Source organism: Ovis canadensis, chromosome 8, assembly GCF_042477335.2.
Source record: "Ovis canadensis isolate MfBH-ARS-UI-01 breed Bighorn chromosome 8, ARS-UI_OviCan_v2, whole genome shotgun sequence".
Taxonomy (NCBI): Eukaryota; Metazoa; Chordata; class Mammalia; order Artiodactyla; family Bovidae; genus Ovis; species Ovis canadensis.
In genome coordinates, this window is record NC_091252.1 from 25,770,166 (window position 1) to 25,784,929 (window position 14,764).

At 36.0% G+C, this 14,764-nt stretch overlaps 1 protein-coding gene across 50 annotated transcripts in view; it reads left to right on the top strand.

Moving 5' to 3' along the window:
- Positions 1–14,764, top strand: part of TRDN (triadin) — a 409,007-nt gene that overhangs the window by 125,253 nt on the left and 268,990 nt on the right. For 46 of the 50 annotated variants that reach the window (XM_069599059.1, XM_069599060.1, XM_069599070.1 and 43 more), the window contains 2 exons: positions 8,078–8,257; positions 14,289–14,348. In XM_069599059.1, the coding sequence (XP_069455160.1) occupies positions 8,078–8,257; positions 14,289–14,348 (240 nt within the window). The remainder of the gene's footprint in view (positions 1–8,077; positions 8,258–14,288; positions 14,349–14,764) is intronic. The other 4 variants (XM_069599080.1, XM_069599093.1, XM_069599110.1 and 1 more) reach the window with 1 other exon arrangement.

Sequence of the window (14,764 nt, forward strand, 5' to 3'; positions counted from 1 at the left end):
GGTATACAACATAATGATTCAAAATTTTCATAGATTATATTCCATTTAAAGTTATTATAAAATATTGACTGTATTCCCCTGTTGTACCATATAGCCATGTAGCTTATTTATTTTATATTCATCTAGTCAGCTCTTTGGAGAAGGCAATGGCATCCCACTCCAGTACTCTTGCCTGGAAAATCCCATGAACGGAGGAGCCTGGTGGGCTGCAGTCCATGGGGTCATTAAGAGTCAGACACAACTGAGCGACTTCACTTTCACTTTTCACTTTCATGCATTGGAGAAGGAAATGGCAACCCACTCTGGTGTTCTTGCCTGGAGAATCCCAGGGACGGGGGTGCCTGGTGGGCTGCCGTCTGTGGGGTCGCACAGAGTCAGACATGACTGAAGTGACTTAGCAGCAGCAGTAGCAGTCAGCTCTTAATTTCTTCTGGTGTGTTTTTCATTTCAGTTCAGTTCAGTTCAGTTCAGTTCAGTTGCTCAGTCATGTCCGACTCTTTGCGACCACATGAATTGCAGCACGCCAGGCCTCCCTGTTCATCACCAACTCCTGGAGTTCACTCAGACTCACGTCCATCGAGTCCGTGATGCCATCCAGCCGTCTCATCCTCAGTCGTCCCCTTCTCCTCCTGCCCCCAATCCCTCCCAGCATCAGAATCTTTTCCAATGAGTCAACTCTTTGCATGAGGTGGCCAAAGTACTGGAGTTTCAGCTTTAGCATCATTCCTTCCAAAGAAATCCCAGGGCTGATCTCCTTCAGAATGGACTGGTTGGATCTCCTTGCAGTCCAAGGGACTCAAGAGTCTTCTCCAACACCGCAGTTCAAAAGCATCAATTCTTCAGCGCTCAGCCTTCTTCACAGTTCAACTCTCACATCCATACATGACCACTGGAAAAACCATAGCCTTGACTAGATGGACCGTAGTCGACAAAGTAATGTCTCTGGTTTTGAATATACTATCTATGTTGGTCATAACTTTTCTTCCAAGGAGTAAGCGTCTTTTAATTTCATGGCTACAGTCACCATCTGCAGTGATTTTGGAGCCCCCCAAAATAAAATCTGACACTGTTTCCACTGTTTCCCCAGGAGCCCCCCAAAATAAAATCTGACACTGTTTCCACTGTTTCCCCATCTAGTTCCCATGAAGTGATGGGACCAGATGCCATGATCTTCATTTTCTGAATGTTGAGCTTTAAGCCAACGTTTTCACTCTCCTCTTTCACTTCCATCAAGAGGCTTTTTAGTTCCTCTTCACTTTCTGCCATAAGGGTGGTGTCATCTGCATATCTGAGGTTATTGACATTTCTCCCGGCAATCTTGATTCCAGCTTGTGCTTCTTCCAGCCCAGCGTTTCTCATGATGTACTCTGCATAGAAGTTAAATAAGCAGGGTGACAAGATACAGCCTTGACGTACTCCTTTTCCTATTTGGAGCCAGTCTGTTGTTCCATGTCCAGTTCTAACTGTTGCTTCCTGACCTGCATATAGGTTTCTCAAGAGGCAGGTCAGGTGGTCTGGTATTCCCATCTCTTTCAGAATTTTCCACAGTTGATTGTGATCCACACAGTGAAAGGCTTTGGCAAAGTCAATAAAGCAGAAATAGATGTTTTTCTGGAACTCTCTTGCTTTTTCCATGATCCAGCAGATGTTGGCAATTGGATCTCTGGTTCCTGTGCCTTTTCTAAAACCAGCTTGAGCATCAGGGAGTTCACGGTTCACGTATTGCTGAAGCCTGGCTTGGAGAATTTTGAGCATTACTTTACTAGCATGTGAGATGAGTGCAGTTGTGCAGTAGTTTGAGCATTCTTTGGCATTGCCTTTCTTTGGGATTGCAATGAAAACTGACCTTTTCCAGTCCTGTGGCCACTGCTGAGTTTTCCATTCTTAAGTCCTGTCTGTTTCTTTTTTAAATTTTGTAGTTTCTTCTTGAAATTATCGTGATGTTTGTCTATTCTTTTCACTAATTCAGTTAGCATTCTTATTACTAGTTCTTGGAACTCTTTTATCTGATACCATTTATCTCTGATTCATGTTGTTTTTTCAGAGTTTTTTGTTGTTCTTGTTCTTTCACTTAAAACAAATTCCTCTGTCTTCCGTTTTTCTTAACCTTCTCTATGATACTATGTGATGTACTAACCTGCCCCAGTCTTGAAGGCCGTCCTTGTGTGGGAGTGCCTCTGTGGTTTGCACGTGCCACGTGGCTTTGGTGGGAGGGTGGATCTAGTGTGAGTGTGCGTCTCCTTCTCCCGTGGTGTTCTGGCTGCTCTCACCATGGTAGGGTATGGGATTGGACCTGGAGGGTCTAGGCCCAGAGCCAGGCGTAAGCATGGGCTTCTTCTCTGTTCTGAGGCTCATACCTCCCTGTTGAGGACTGGATCCGGTCCCGGCTGCAGGAGAAGCCCTGATAATTGAAACGGAGCTGGTTCTGTTCCCACTAAGTGTGTGCTGTCCCGACTCTGGGCATCGGCACATTTAGCGCAGAGCAGAGCAGTGTTACAGCAAGAGGAGCTGGAGCGTGTACTCAGTATGGTTCAGGGTGCAGGCTGGGGTGGTCCCAGCACCAGCCAAATTCTGGTCCACTTCCTCTCTGCTGTAAGTGCCAGGAATGACTGCTATCACCCCATTCAGATGAGCCAGCTCTGTCCTTTACAACTATGCAATCTCCTCAGCTGTGGCGGCCTTTGCCCTGGTGTGGAGCTGCACCACAGAGCAAGCAAGGCTGGAGGGGTGTTTGGCTCAGGCTGGGCATGAGCTGCGGTGGTCACCGGACACTGTCTAGAATCAAAGGCAGTTCAATTTTTTTCCTCTGCCTTGTTTCAGGAAAAAGTGAGCCTGTGTGTGTTCTTCCCCAGCATAGTCTATGTTCCTCCAGCCCTGCTGTCAGTCCCACTGGTTTTCATATCAGCTAAGGGGACTCATACTCTTGATGTTGGACCCAGGACTGGCGTGGCCTGTATGTCTTTTGAACTGCTCACTTCCCAGAAGGGAATCTCCAAGCCTGTGTAATCCTGTTCCTCTTCTGTGTCCTCTCGTAAAGGTGCAGGTCCAACCTAATTGCTTCTCTTCCTTCCCTACCTGGTTTTGTGTGTATTTTTTTCAGAGCTTTGGTTATAAAAAGAGTCTTTTTGCCAGTGTTCAGTTTGTTTTCAGTGAGCATTGCTTCACATATATATGTATTTTTGATGTGTTCGTGGGGGCAGGTAAGCTCTGTGTCCTCCTACTTGGCTATTTTATCTTATCTGTCCTTGTATTTTAAAATATAGGTTTTATGTGATCAATATATTTTAGAAATTTCAATCTAGTACTTTCAAGAAACTAAACATATGGATAAAAATTGGAACCTATTTTCAAAATTTAGTGTTTATCTACAAAATGTAAAGTAATTAGATATTTGAGGAAGATATCTTTTTTACTAAATTTTTCCATGAGATAACCAAACATCATTTTTTGAACATGGATGAATTAAAACTTTAAGATAGTAAGGATGTTAGAGATTATCCCAATTAATTACCTAACTTAACAGATGAAGAAATTTACCTCTGGGAAGAGAAAACAATTTGGCCAGATCAAAAACTAGTATGTAATTGAACTAAGACAAAACCCCAAGTGAACTGAATATAAATGAAGTATTCTTTTAAAGCTAATTAAATAAAGTTCTTCAAGCATCAATTATTTCTTCAACAAATATTTATTTAATACTGTACTAATTATTTCTTGAGGTGTAAAAATTACCACACAGACAGTCTGGACATGGTTTAGCTCAGTCTGTTGTTTTACAGGGTCTCGCAAGTCTGTGATCAATGTGTTAGACAGGGCTGTGGTCCCATCTGAAGGCTCAGCTGGGGAAGAGTTATTTCCAAGTTCATTTAAATGACTCTTGGCATTTAAGTTCCTCAAGGCCCATTGAATTGAGAGAGTCTCTTTTTGTTTTGAGGGGGGGGGCGCTGTTGGCAGGAGTCTCACCAATATTGCTGGAGTCATCAAATTCAGCAAGAGAAAGAGTCAGCTAGTAAGACAGAAATAGCAATCTGATGTAAACTAACCATGGGAACCACATACTATTGGTTGGCATCAAATTCCTAGGCCAGTCCATATTCAAAGGATGGCCTACCAAAAATCAAAAATTCTTTAATAGGAGTATAAGTGAGAGAAAGTTAAAAGTTGGCATTTCCTTAATGAAAGAGAGTTGATATAGGTTATTTCCTAACTCCAAAAGGGTATAGTTAGTATGTTTATTGCATAATATGACTTCCCTTCTTTGATTAAGATGTTTTGATTCCAGTACAGATTGCTAATGGGTATTCCAAAATTGGATCAAATATGCTGATGTCATTCTTTTGATTAGGCTATTTTGTTTTCCATTTGACAAAAGTAATAAATTAAATGTCTTCCTAAATTGAGCTGGGTGATTTGAACATGACAATACTTTTTGCTTCATTGTTCCTTAGACAATGACAGTGAAGTCGCTCAGTCGTGCCCGACTCTTTGCGACCCCATGGACTGTAGCCCACCAGGCTCCTCCGTCCATGGGATTTTCCAGGCAAGAGTACTGGAGTGGGTTGCCATTTCCTTCTCCAGGGGATCTTCCCAACCCAGGGATCAAACCCAGGTCTCCCACATTGCAGGCAGACGCTTTACCATCTGAGCCACCAGGGAAGCAGTTGTCAATTAAATTATTTTTGAAAAAGATCAGGGCAAGTATTTTGGGCTAAAATTTAAGAATACCTGTCTAATTTGATTAAAAAATATATAAATTGGGTGTTGCTTTACTTTTATGGCATTTTCCACATTATATCCACATCATTGTTGCATTCTCATCCGTTTTTTATTTTTAATGCGAGGAAACATTACCTGTTTCAAAGATGAAGATCACTAAAAATGTCTAAAATAGAGAACATTTTGTTATTTTTATACTTTAAAAACCACTGATAAATGAATTTGTTTTAGATGTAGTCTTCTGTGTAAAAAAATGACCTGTGTTCATTTGTAAATTATAATGGCACTAAAACGTAAATCTTAATTTCATGTGTCTAATTTCATAGTACAAAGCTAAAGTTAAATCCGCTGCTACCTACAAGAAGTGACCAGGTGTCATTTAAGGTAACCACAATAATAATTTCACACATATAAAAGTACAAACAAAAAGCTAGTTGGCAAATTTTCCAGGTTGTGGTCAAGTCCATTTCTAAACACATATTTTCATATGTAACCTATATGTCACTATGCTGTACACATAATCTAAAGATAATTTACTGTTTTCTAAAACAAAATTGCTCATTTATAACATTTATTCTTCATTTTCTCTGGAAGAAGTACTGTGCTAGACCTTATGTTGCTACAAAATGAATAGTATATATATAATTCCTATTCTCAAATTTCTCTCAGTCTGGTAAGGAAGACAGATATGTGAAAGCCATCTGTAATATAAGATAAATAGTAGGATATAGCATGTGTGTTTAAATAGAATTTGAGACAAATCTAAGCTCGGGTGAATAAATGACTAATTCCAAAGGCAGAGTCATTTGTTGCATATGAATTGAGCACAAAGGGATTTATATATGTGTAAGATATGGAACATACAGATGACATAGCCTGGCAATATTTGACATGTAGAGAATACATGAGATAATTTTTAAAAAAGAAAGTAGTCTGTTGGAGAAAGGAATTTTTGGAAAAATGCTATGAGAGAAGAGATAATAAAGCTAAATATCAAAGGGTTTTTTGGTTTTGTTTTTTGAAGCTAGTTATCAAAGGGCCTTTTGGTTTTGTTTTGTTTCCTTTTTTTTTTTTAAATTGGGTGTCACAGGCTTTTACTTGACCTTCCTCAGATAGGAATCTGCTGATCTTCAGAGCTCTGGCAACTGGCTTTGAACCCAGGCCATGATAGGCTCTCTTGAAGTGTTTGTTAGATCATATGTGAATTCTATGACTTAGAGGTGTTGTTGGCCCTCTCAAAGGAACTTCTTCTCCAGGCAGAAACTAATAAATATTTTCGTGTGGGGTCTTGAAACAATGTTTACTGAATGTCATCTGGACAGAGGTGTTGGTTTCAGTCATAACATTGTGTGTGTCTGCTGTAGGAAGCAGCAGAAAGCAGTAAAGGAGACTTTGAGGTTTAAAGGGAATAGAAGAAAATCCCCAGTTGGTTGTAGTCACAAAAGCCACAGAGATGTTGGAAGTTTGTGGAGTAATTGGGTGATTCTTTTATGAGAGTTCTATAGTCAGTTGCTTTGGGAAACAGTGGATAGCATAATCTACCTGCTTGAAGACTCTTTAATACACATTAGCTTTGAGAAATTCCGTAGAAAAGAAAGCAGTTTAGCTTAATGTTTCCCAATTTATTTGACCATAGAAATATCCCTCTACCACTAACACAACATCAGTATCTCCCTGCAAAGTTCTGAGGAAACTTTGGGAGGGGGTAGCCCATTCAATTAAATGTAGAACCACAGATTATTTTGGTTTCATGAGCATTATCATGTTTATTCTTCTCCTTGCAGGACTTCATAATATTATCTTGTCTTGGTCTCAAATTATTGCTTACTGTACAGAGTCAAAGGAGAAGGCAATGGCAACCCACTCCAGTACTCTTGCCTGGAAAATCCCATGTATGGAGGAGGCTGGTAGGCTGCAGTCCACGGGGTCGCTAAGAGTCGGGCATGACTGAGCATCTTCACTTTCACTTTTCATTTTCATGCACTGGAGAAGGAAATGGCAACCCACTCCAGTGTTCTTGCCTGGAGAATGCCAGGGACAGAGGAGCCTAGTGGGCTGCCATCTATGGGGTCGAACAGAGTTGGACACGACTGAAGTGACTTAGCAGTACAAAGTCAAGAAACTTGATTATAATATTTTCATCAAATTCTTCAACATGAATGACAGTAAAGTCTACCTATTACCTAGGCAAATGACAGAGTCCAGCACTATAGTAGACTTACTATGAAGTCAAGGATTATGTGTGATCCCATAGAGTACATGTCATATATGCAGCATCTATTATAAACACTTTACACAAATGTACTATACTATTGTCGCTTTAAAAAAAAAAATTGAAACATTCACAGACTCATTTGTTCACATTCCCAGTCCTCTTCCTCCAAATACATGTACTAATATAAAATTAAGAATATGAATATATAGAATAAAAATCAAAATTCATATATATTCTAATTATATAGCCCTTTCTGTTTACTAGGAGAACCTGCCTGCCAATGCAGGAGACATAAGACATGTAGGTTTGATCACAGGGTTGGGATGATCCCTGGAGGAGGAAATGGCAACTCACTCCAGTATTCTTGCCTAGAGAATCCCATGGGCAGAGGAGCCTGGTGGGCGACAGTCCATAGCGTCACACCGAGTCGGACACAACTGAAACGCCTTAGCACACACACAAAGGCTTTAAAAGACAATTGAATTATTATTTTTGACACAGGATGAGCAGGAGCTGACATCTTAATTTCTACTCTCTTTCCATTACTTTAAAGTCAAACCATTAAAGACTGAATGTCTCTTGAGTTATCTTTTAATGGATTTTATTCTTTTGTTTCTAATATTCATTACCAATACAAATCATTTTACATTTGCATTCACAATAGTCATCTTTAAAAACTATTGTTTTGAAAATTTAGTTTCTTGAATGACTTTGAAGATATTTCATTTGTAGAACAAAATGATCATATCCATTTAAAAGGTCTCTTTCATTGGGCTTTTTGGTACAGACATGGGTTTTCACTGAGCATGTGAAAACTGCCCCACAGAATCCAAATGCCTCCTTTTTGACATTCTTAGTTCCTGACTACCTAAAAAATAATGTTTTTGTATACAAATTAAGAAAATGTCCAACTTTCAAGTTAACAATTTTTTGGTACTCTAACATGCCACTTCATAAGCTGTATAAAAGTCAAATAATAATCACAATTTATGTCAGTGACACAGTTTTTTGATTTGTTTTTCTTTTCTCTTTCTTTTAAAATTGTTCTTAATAACTAATGAAAGATAAAATGCTGTGTTGGTTTAAAAATATGTATATAAATATTTTTTTATTTATATAATTAAACTTTTATTTAATTCCATACAGAAGAGAAGAAAGCTAAGACTAGAGAAAAAATTGAAGAAAAGATTAAGAAGGAAGTGAAAGGTGTGAAACAGGAGAAGGTGAAGCAAACAGCTGCTAAAGTAAAAGAAGTACAGAAAGCATCACCCAAACCTAAAAAGGACGAGAAAGATGCTGCAGCCGTGTCCAAGCATGAACAGAAAGGTAAACATTCAGAGGAGGCAGCCAGAGGTTCTAAGAGAATGTTGGGCAAGAAACAGATGCAGTGAAATTAAAACCTGAAAAAGATGAAGATCAGACTTCAGAAAGGAGTAAAAGATGTGTATAAGTGAATACACCTGAAAGGAAATACAATAATTTGGGAATTAAAATTTATTTATAGAAATGCTAAACTGTGTTCACATATCTAAAGATGCATGTTGAAGCATTTTTAAAAGAGAATTTGAGTTAGTATCCTGAATTATTTAAAGGACACATACTCTTTGTCCTTTGTGTACTCTTTGAAGAACAACCATCCAGGAAAATGACAGCAATTTTATTAAAAGGTATATCTTCAAATCATATAGAATAAGTATCAGAAAAAGTATCCATACATTCCTGTAGCTCTGCAAGAGCACATAATTCAGAAGATACATTGAATTATTAAATCCATTTTGTACAATGACTAAATTTATGACCTTAGAAAACTTTGTATCTTACATATAGTGCTGCTTTTCAGTAAGGCTGATGTCAAACTTACATCCATACTTCACAGAAATAGAGCAATTAAATGAAGGTAGAATGTAAACTTGACATTCTTTAAAGAAAGGTGTTTGTAAACATAAAAGGGTAGAGTTTTAAGAGGTTGGCTGAGGACCTTATTGTCAAACATCTCCAGCCTTTGATGAATCTTTCCTTGCCTAAATCCACTCCTGATTGCAAGTTGGTACACAGTCTTGAGCTTCCACACCCAGATGGTGGGATCTTCTCTGTGCAGACTATTCCTATCAATGTTTTTTAACAATTAAAATGTTTTCCTTATTCTGATAGTTTTAATAATTTTAGTTGAGGGCTGAAGTTAAGGACTTGTTTCTATAAGATTTGCATTTAAAAAGTTAAAAATGTCATTACTGAGTAAGCTATTCAGACAATGAAACTGAAAATAAGTTTTCCTACTATAAGGTACAAGATATGGAATTTGAGAACCATACATAAAAGTGAAATTATATGGTATTTGTCTTTGTAATCCACTCTCATATTTTATCTTTGAATCACTTTTTCCCCTGAATGCAAAAGTAATATTTGGAAATGTTTGTTTATATGAAGGAAAAGTTATATTTTTTGAAAATATATTTTGAAAAGGAAAAAAAGGATAAGTTTTATTTTGGTGTTTTGTTTTTTTTTTAGTAAATAACCAATTTTTATATTTAGGTAATTTTATTTCAAAGTAATATTTAAAGAGGCTTCCCTGATAGCTCAGTTGATAAAGAATCTGCCTGCAATGCAGGAGACCCCGGTTCAATTCCTGGGTCAGGAAGATTCGCTGGAGAAGGGATAGGCTAGGCTACCCACTCCAGTATTCTTGGGCTTCCCTTGTGGCTCAGCTGGTAAAGGACCCACCTACAATGCAGGAGACATGAGTGAAATTAAATCTTTGAAGCCCAAAGCCTTTCTTCAGTTTTAAAGATGATTATATTGCCTTGAATCAATTTAAGAATTAATTATCATTTCTAGCAAACCTGTATGTGTTTTATGCAATATTTTGGGTAGAGAAATATAGTAAATAAAGAAAAAATATTTTGAATGGACTATTTTATTGTGATAGACAGGAAAATTAATCTTCTGATTCACTAATATACTTATTTAAAATTATCTTAAAGATCCTAAAATATTTTGCATTGTAGATTATCTTTTCAAAAAGAAAATAATCACAAAAACAAAAGAATCACATGAAACCAGATTAAATGTACCAAGCATATTTTTATTTTTTGCCCATAAATACAGCATGTAAAAATTCATTCCATTTATATATGGGAGTTCCAAAATACTCATCTAGCAACTAAGAATATCAATATACTTTTCAATGTTCATTTTTAGTATCTTACTTATTTAGGGTACATTTTCTATTGATGGGGATTCATCACTAAAATATTTCCAAATGATATCTATTTTCTGGGTCACATATATTATACTTTATTCCTATCAGTAACCAGAATTACTGAAGATAGCATTATATTACCTTTCCATTTTCAATCTACGAATTTCATTTTCACATAAAAGAACTATTTATCTATTAAAAGGATGTTCAACTATCACTTAAGACTTAGAAATAAACGCACAAATGTGATTTTATCAGCTAAACAAATGCCTTTGCTAAATTCAGGCTCTCTATTGAGAAGAGCTGCCATCTCAATTAGATAAATGTATTATTAGGTAAATAATGGAAACTTTACCTGTAAAAGCTTATCAGATATATAAATATATCATTTAAGAAATTAAGTTATGATTTAAGAGCATTTGTTTTTAAAATAATTGCATTATAGTTTTAACTCAACCATGATAAAGACATAGTGCTTTCTAAATTATCTACTTGTGAAGTGGCTTTGATTTTGAGACTTGTATTGATTTTGATTTAGTAAAATAGTTATTTCTCATTTAGGCAAAGGATTATTTATTTGCTTAGCTTGAGTTAGACCTAATGAATTTGATTTATTCTTGAATATAGATCTCTAATAGTGCTTTTTAAATAAATAGGTTCTATAGGTCTTTTATTCACTGGACACATATTTTTATGTGTAGCAAATTATTTAATTATATAGTATGCATGCATATATATTCATACATGGTATTTTTAACACTGTATATATAAACACTATATTTTTCTAAAGCATCAGGAATAAGATTTATATATATATATATATATATATATATATATGTACGTGCCTATTCTAAACTTAAAACCCACTCTTATGCACTACATAATCTGTTTTTTATGGACCAATCTGTTTTAAAAAGTAGGATAAGAAGGGTCAGTGTGATCAAGCATTGCTCTCTGATTTTCTCATAGAATATGGCAAATTTGTGGGGAAGGAAAAATCAAACCTCCCCACTGCTATGCTCTCTCTTTCTTTTCTTCCTTCTCCTTACTTTTTTAAACAACTATTCATGGCTGGCAGAGAAATTGTAGCTCATGTGAATCTGCCGTGGAGCGCCAGACCACATATGCCCCACTCTCATTAGAGGTTTTCTAAAATTTCTTTTCTGTTAACATCCTGCACCCTGGATGCACTTTCTCTCAGCTGCTACTCCACGGGGAACAACCAACAAGGCAGCAGCTGAATGACATCTGTCACTGCTCCCTGAGGATCAGGAAGGGGAGAGACGGACAGCATGTGGTATTCCTAGAAAGATGTTCATTTGGAGAAAATAAAACTAAGAAGTGTGAGGACATATAGAATTACCTTATGTGAATTACTGTCACATAACAATGAAAGAATGGTAGAACAGTTCAGATTTTCTTTGGGAAAAAAATGACCTGTTTTAACATTTGAGTTGGATTTAAAGAAGCATTTCTATAAAATGAAGTTTCCAAATTCAGGATGGCCTGGTTTTGCTTTATCCTTAGGTGAAGCAAACACACTGGGGACTGCCCAACATATACCTGTCTAGAATTCTTACACGCTGTTAAGGTCAACACACAGGACAGGTGGAAAGGAGCATCTTAATTTAAAATATTTAAAATGTCTTAACTTTGGGAATTCCCTGGTGGTCCAGTGACTAGGACTTCATGCTTCCATTGCAGGGGGCACAGGTTCTTTTCCTAGTGGGGGCACTAAAACCCTGCATGCCACAAAGTGTGGGCAAAAAAATTTCTCAACTTTAAATATTGTAAAAAGACTTTCATCTTCTTATTGATATGCTGGTGCCATTAAAATGCAACATCACAGCATCAGTTAAATATAATAGAAACCTCCTATGTGGTATAACCAAAATAATTTTCTAGATTAAAAAAAGTGACCTTCTTGAGTTCATAAGGGATTTTCTTTTTCAAATTGGAAGCATGCAGGACTACTGGTACATTAATTAAATAAATGACTTTTGGATCCAGAAAATAGTGGCATAAGAAATACAAACATTTTACTTAGGTAATAATATGACATATAGCTTCATTACACTGTCAGCATTCAGTTAAAAAGACTCTCTGAAGCATGAAGATTTTAGTTAATTCAATAAACTAGTCCACCTGATATGTATACAAAAGAACCTATCATAGCTTGGGGCCGAGCACCATATTTCATTTGGGGGGTGTCCAAACCCTTCAAATTGCAAGAAGTCCCTGCATTCTAAACTTCCAAGATACATACTTTCTTCATTGTTGTTGCTGAGCGCTTTAGAGACACTAGAAATGATTGTCAAAAAAGAAGTTTTGAGTGATTTTAAATTAGTTATTCCAAAAGTGTGGTCTAATCTGATTCCTGTGGGAAGTTCATTAAAAATGCGTATTCCTAGGGTCCATATCCTATTGAATTGTAGGATTTTTGGTTTGGGGTTTTTTTCCTTGGCCTGACTGTGCCAAGAAATCTGCATTTTAACAAAGTCCTCATCTTTTTGTACTTAAATTGCCCTTTGAGAACCACTTCTTGAGATGTAAAAGGACGCATCTAAAATGATCAGTCACATTAACTACTGAAAGAGGAAAGCCTGCCAATTTTAGGAAATCCTCACTTCCCAACCTCAAGCTTGCAATTTAAGGGAAATGCACTTTTCATCTTAGAGTCAAATGGCTCACTCTACAATTTCACTAAAGAAAAGGGTTATACCCCAAAAAGGGAAAATACCTTCTACCTTAATCTTCTCTGCTGTATCATAGGATTACCTGGTCCTGGGATGAGAATCCCCTGTTATTACTGTCAGTACATCCAAGAACAAATAGATTCTTGGACTGGTCTGAGAGCTAGCTCCCTCCCACTACCCACCTCACTGGTGATTGTTGATTGATTTCAACAGTCAAAATCCATGCAAATTTTTGAAACTTTATGAGTTTTGGCCTACTCATTTAGGTACTAATGAAAAGAATTATATTTTTGCATCTTCTGCAGTAGGTGCATTTATTTTTTTTTCAAATACCTAGCAAAGTCTCATAATAAAATGGATTACTCTAAAAATACTGTAAAACTCTAAAAACAATGAGTTTTTAAAAAATCCTTTTGTGGGGTATTTATATAGTAATGTTTCATTATTTCATAGGTCTGATATATCAATACGTAATTTAAAGCACCTAAGGGTATGTCATGTTGTATAAATTTAATAAACTTTCTCGGTACTAAAGCTGCCTTTGGACTTATTGAATTAATAAGATGCCTATTTAAAAACATTAAAATGTAAATCATTTTGAACAAGATTCATTTAATAATCTGCAAGCTTTAAAGAAGATACAGTAAAGCTTAGGCAGTGATTCATCAACTGAAATTTGGATTGGAATGACTTCAGCAGAATCTAAAGTTATGTGAAAATTTAAAGTTCTGTGCAATGTCTTTAATTTAGAAGGAAACAAAAAAGAACTTCTGAAATTCTTTTTGACAAAGTCTGCCCTAAAAGCTCAAATCTGCTTTTCTTGACTTTTCCCAGGGCTGATAAACTAATCAAGATTATAAGATGATCCTCTAATAAAAATTATCCAATCAGTTACCTTAAGAATGGTGCTATTTGGTGCTGTTAAGTTTGTTCTCTTGAATTTACTCTTCTAATTGAAAAGAATCTCTATGTAGAAAAAATGACAGATTGCAACGGGGTTAACCCTCATGCTTCCTTTCAAGAAACATTCTGCAGCTTCATTTAGACAATCAGGTGAAGGGTTGGGAGTGAGTATTTGATAAAACATTCCAAGTTTCTTGTGAAACTTCTGTTTCATTATTTGGAAGTATTTATGCAAACAATGAGAAAAATTGCTTAAATAAGATGACTCATAATAAATTTGATGAAAAAGCTTTTGATTTTTAAAAACAACCACTATAATATCCCTATGAACTAGTCTGTTTCAATTTTTAAGGGTATTATTTTTGTATGGAATAAATGAAAACATGTTTATTATTATTTCTTTGTGTTCATATATGTGCAAATTATTCCTTCACATAAAATATTGTAGTAACTAAAATAGAATTATGCTACTTTGTTTTGTTAAGGCATTTCTCCCTGGGAAAAAAGAAAGGTATTGATGACATTTTTTCATTGTTTTTTTTCTTTCTACTTTTGTCAGATCAGTATGCATTCTGTCGATATATGATTGACATATTTGTCCATGGGGACTTAAAACCAGGTATTACAAATAATCCTTGTATTTGTCTGTTTTAACACTCTTTGCTTTCAAGATTGTTTGTTTTATATGTACTAAACTGTTATTTTAATTTTTTTATTGCATAATGCATGCATAGATTTAGAGTAAACCAATACAAATCAGAAGTAATAACTGGCATTAGGGCCTTTAATTTTACTTGCTATGACTGCATGGCCTATTGCAAATGAAGTCAGTTGAAAGCAAAAAAAAGTGCTAATATCTTTATGTACAAAAAATGCTAATATCTTCAATAATATCTTCAAGTGAAGGGTTGAATCATCTTAGCCTCAGTAAACTTAGAATAAAAGACCTGTGACAATGAAAGCATTCTTTTTTTTAGACGTGAACAGAATAAATCTTAAAATCCATTATATTTCAAATATTAAATCTTTTTTTCA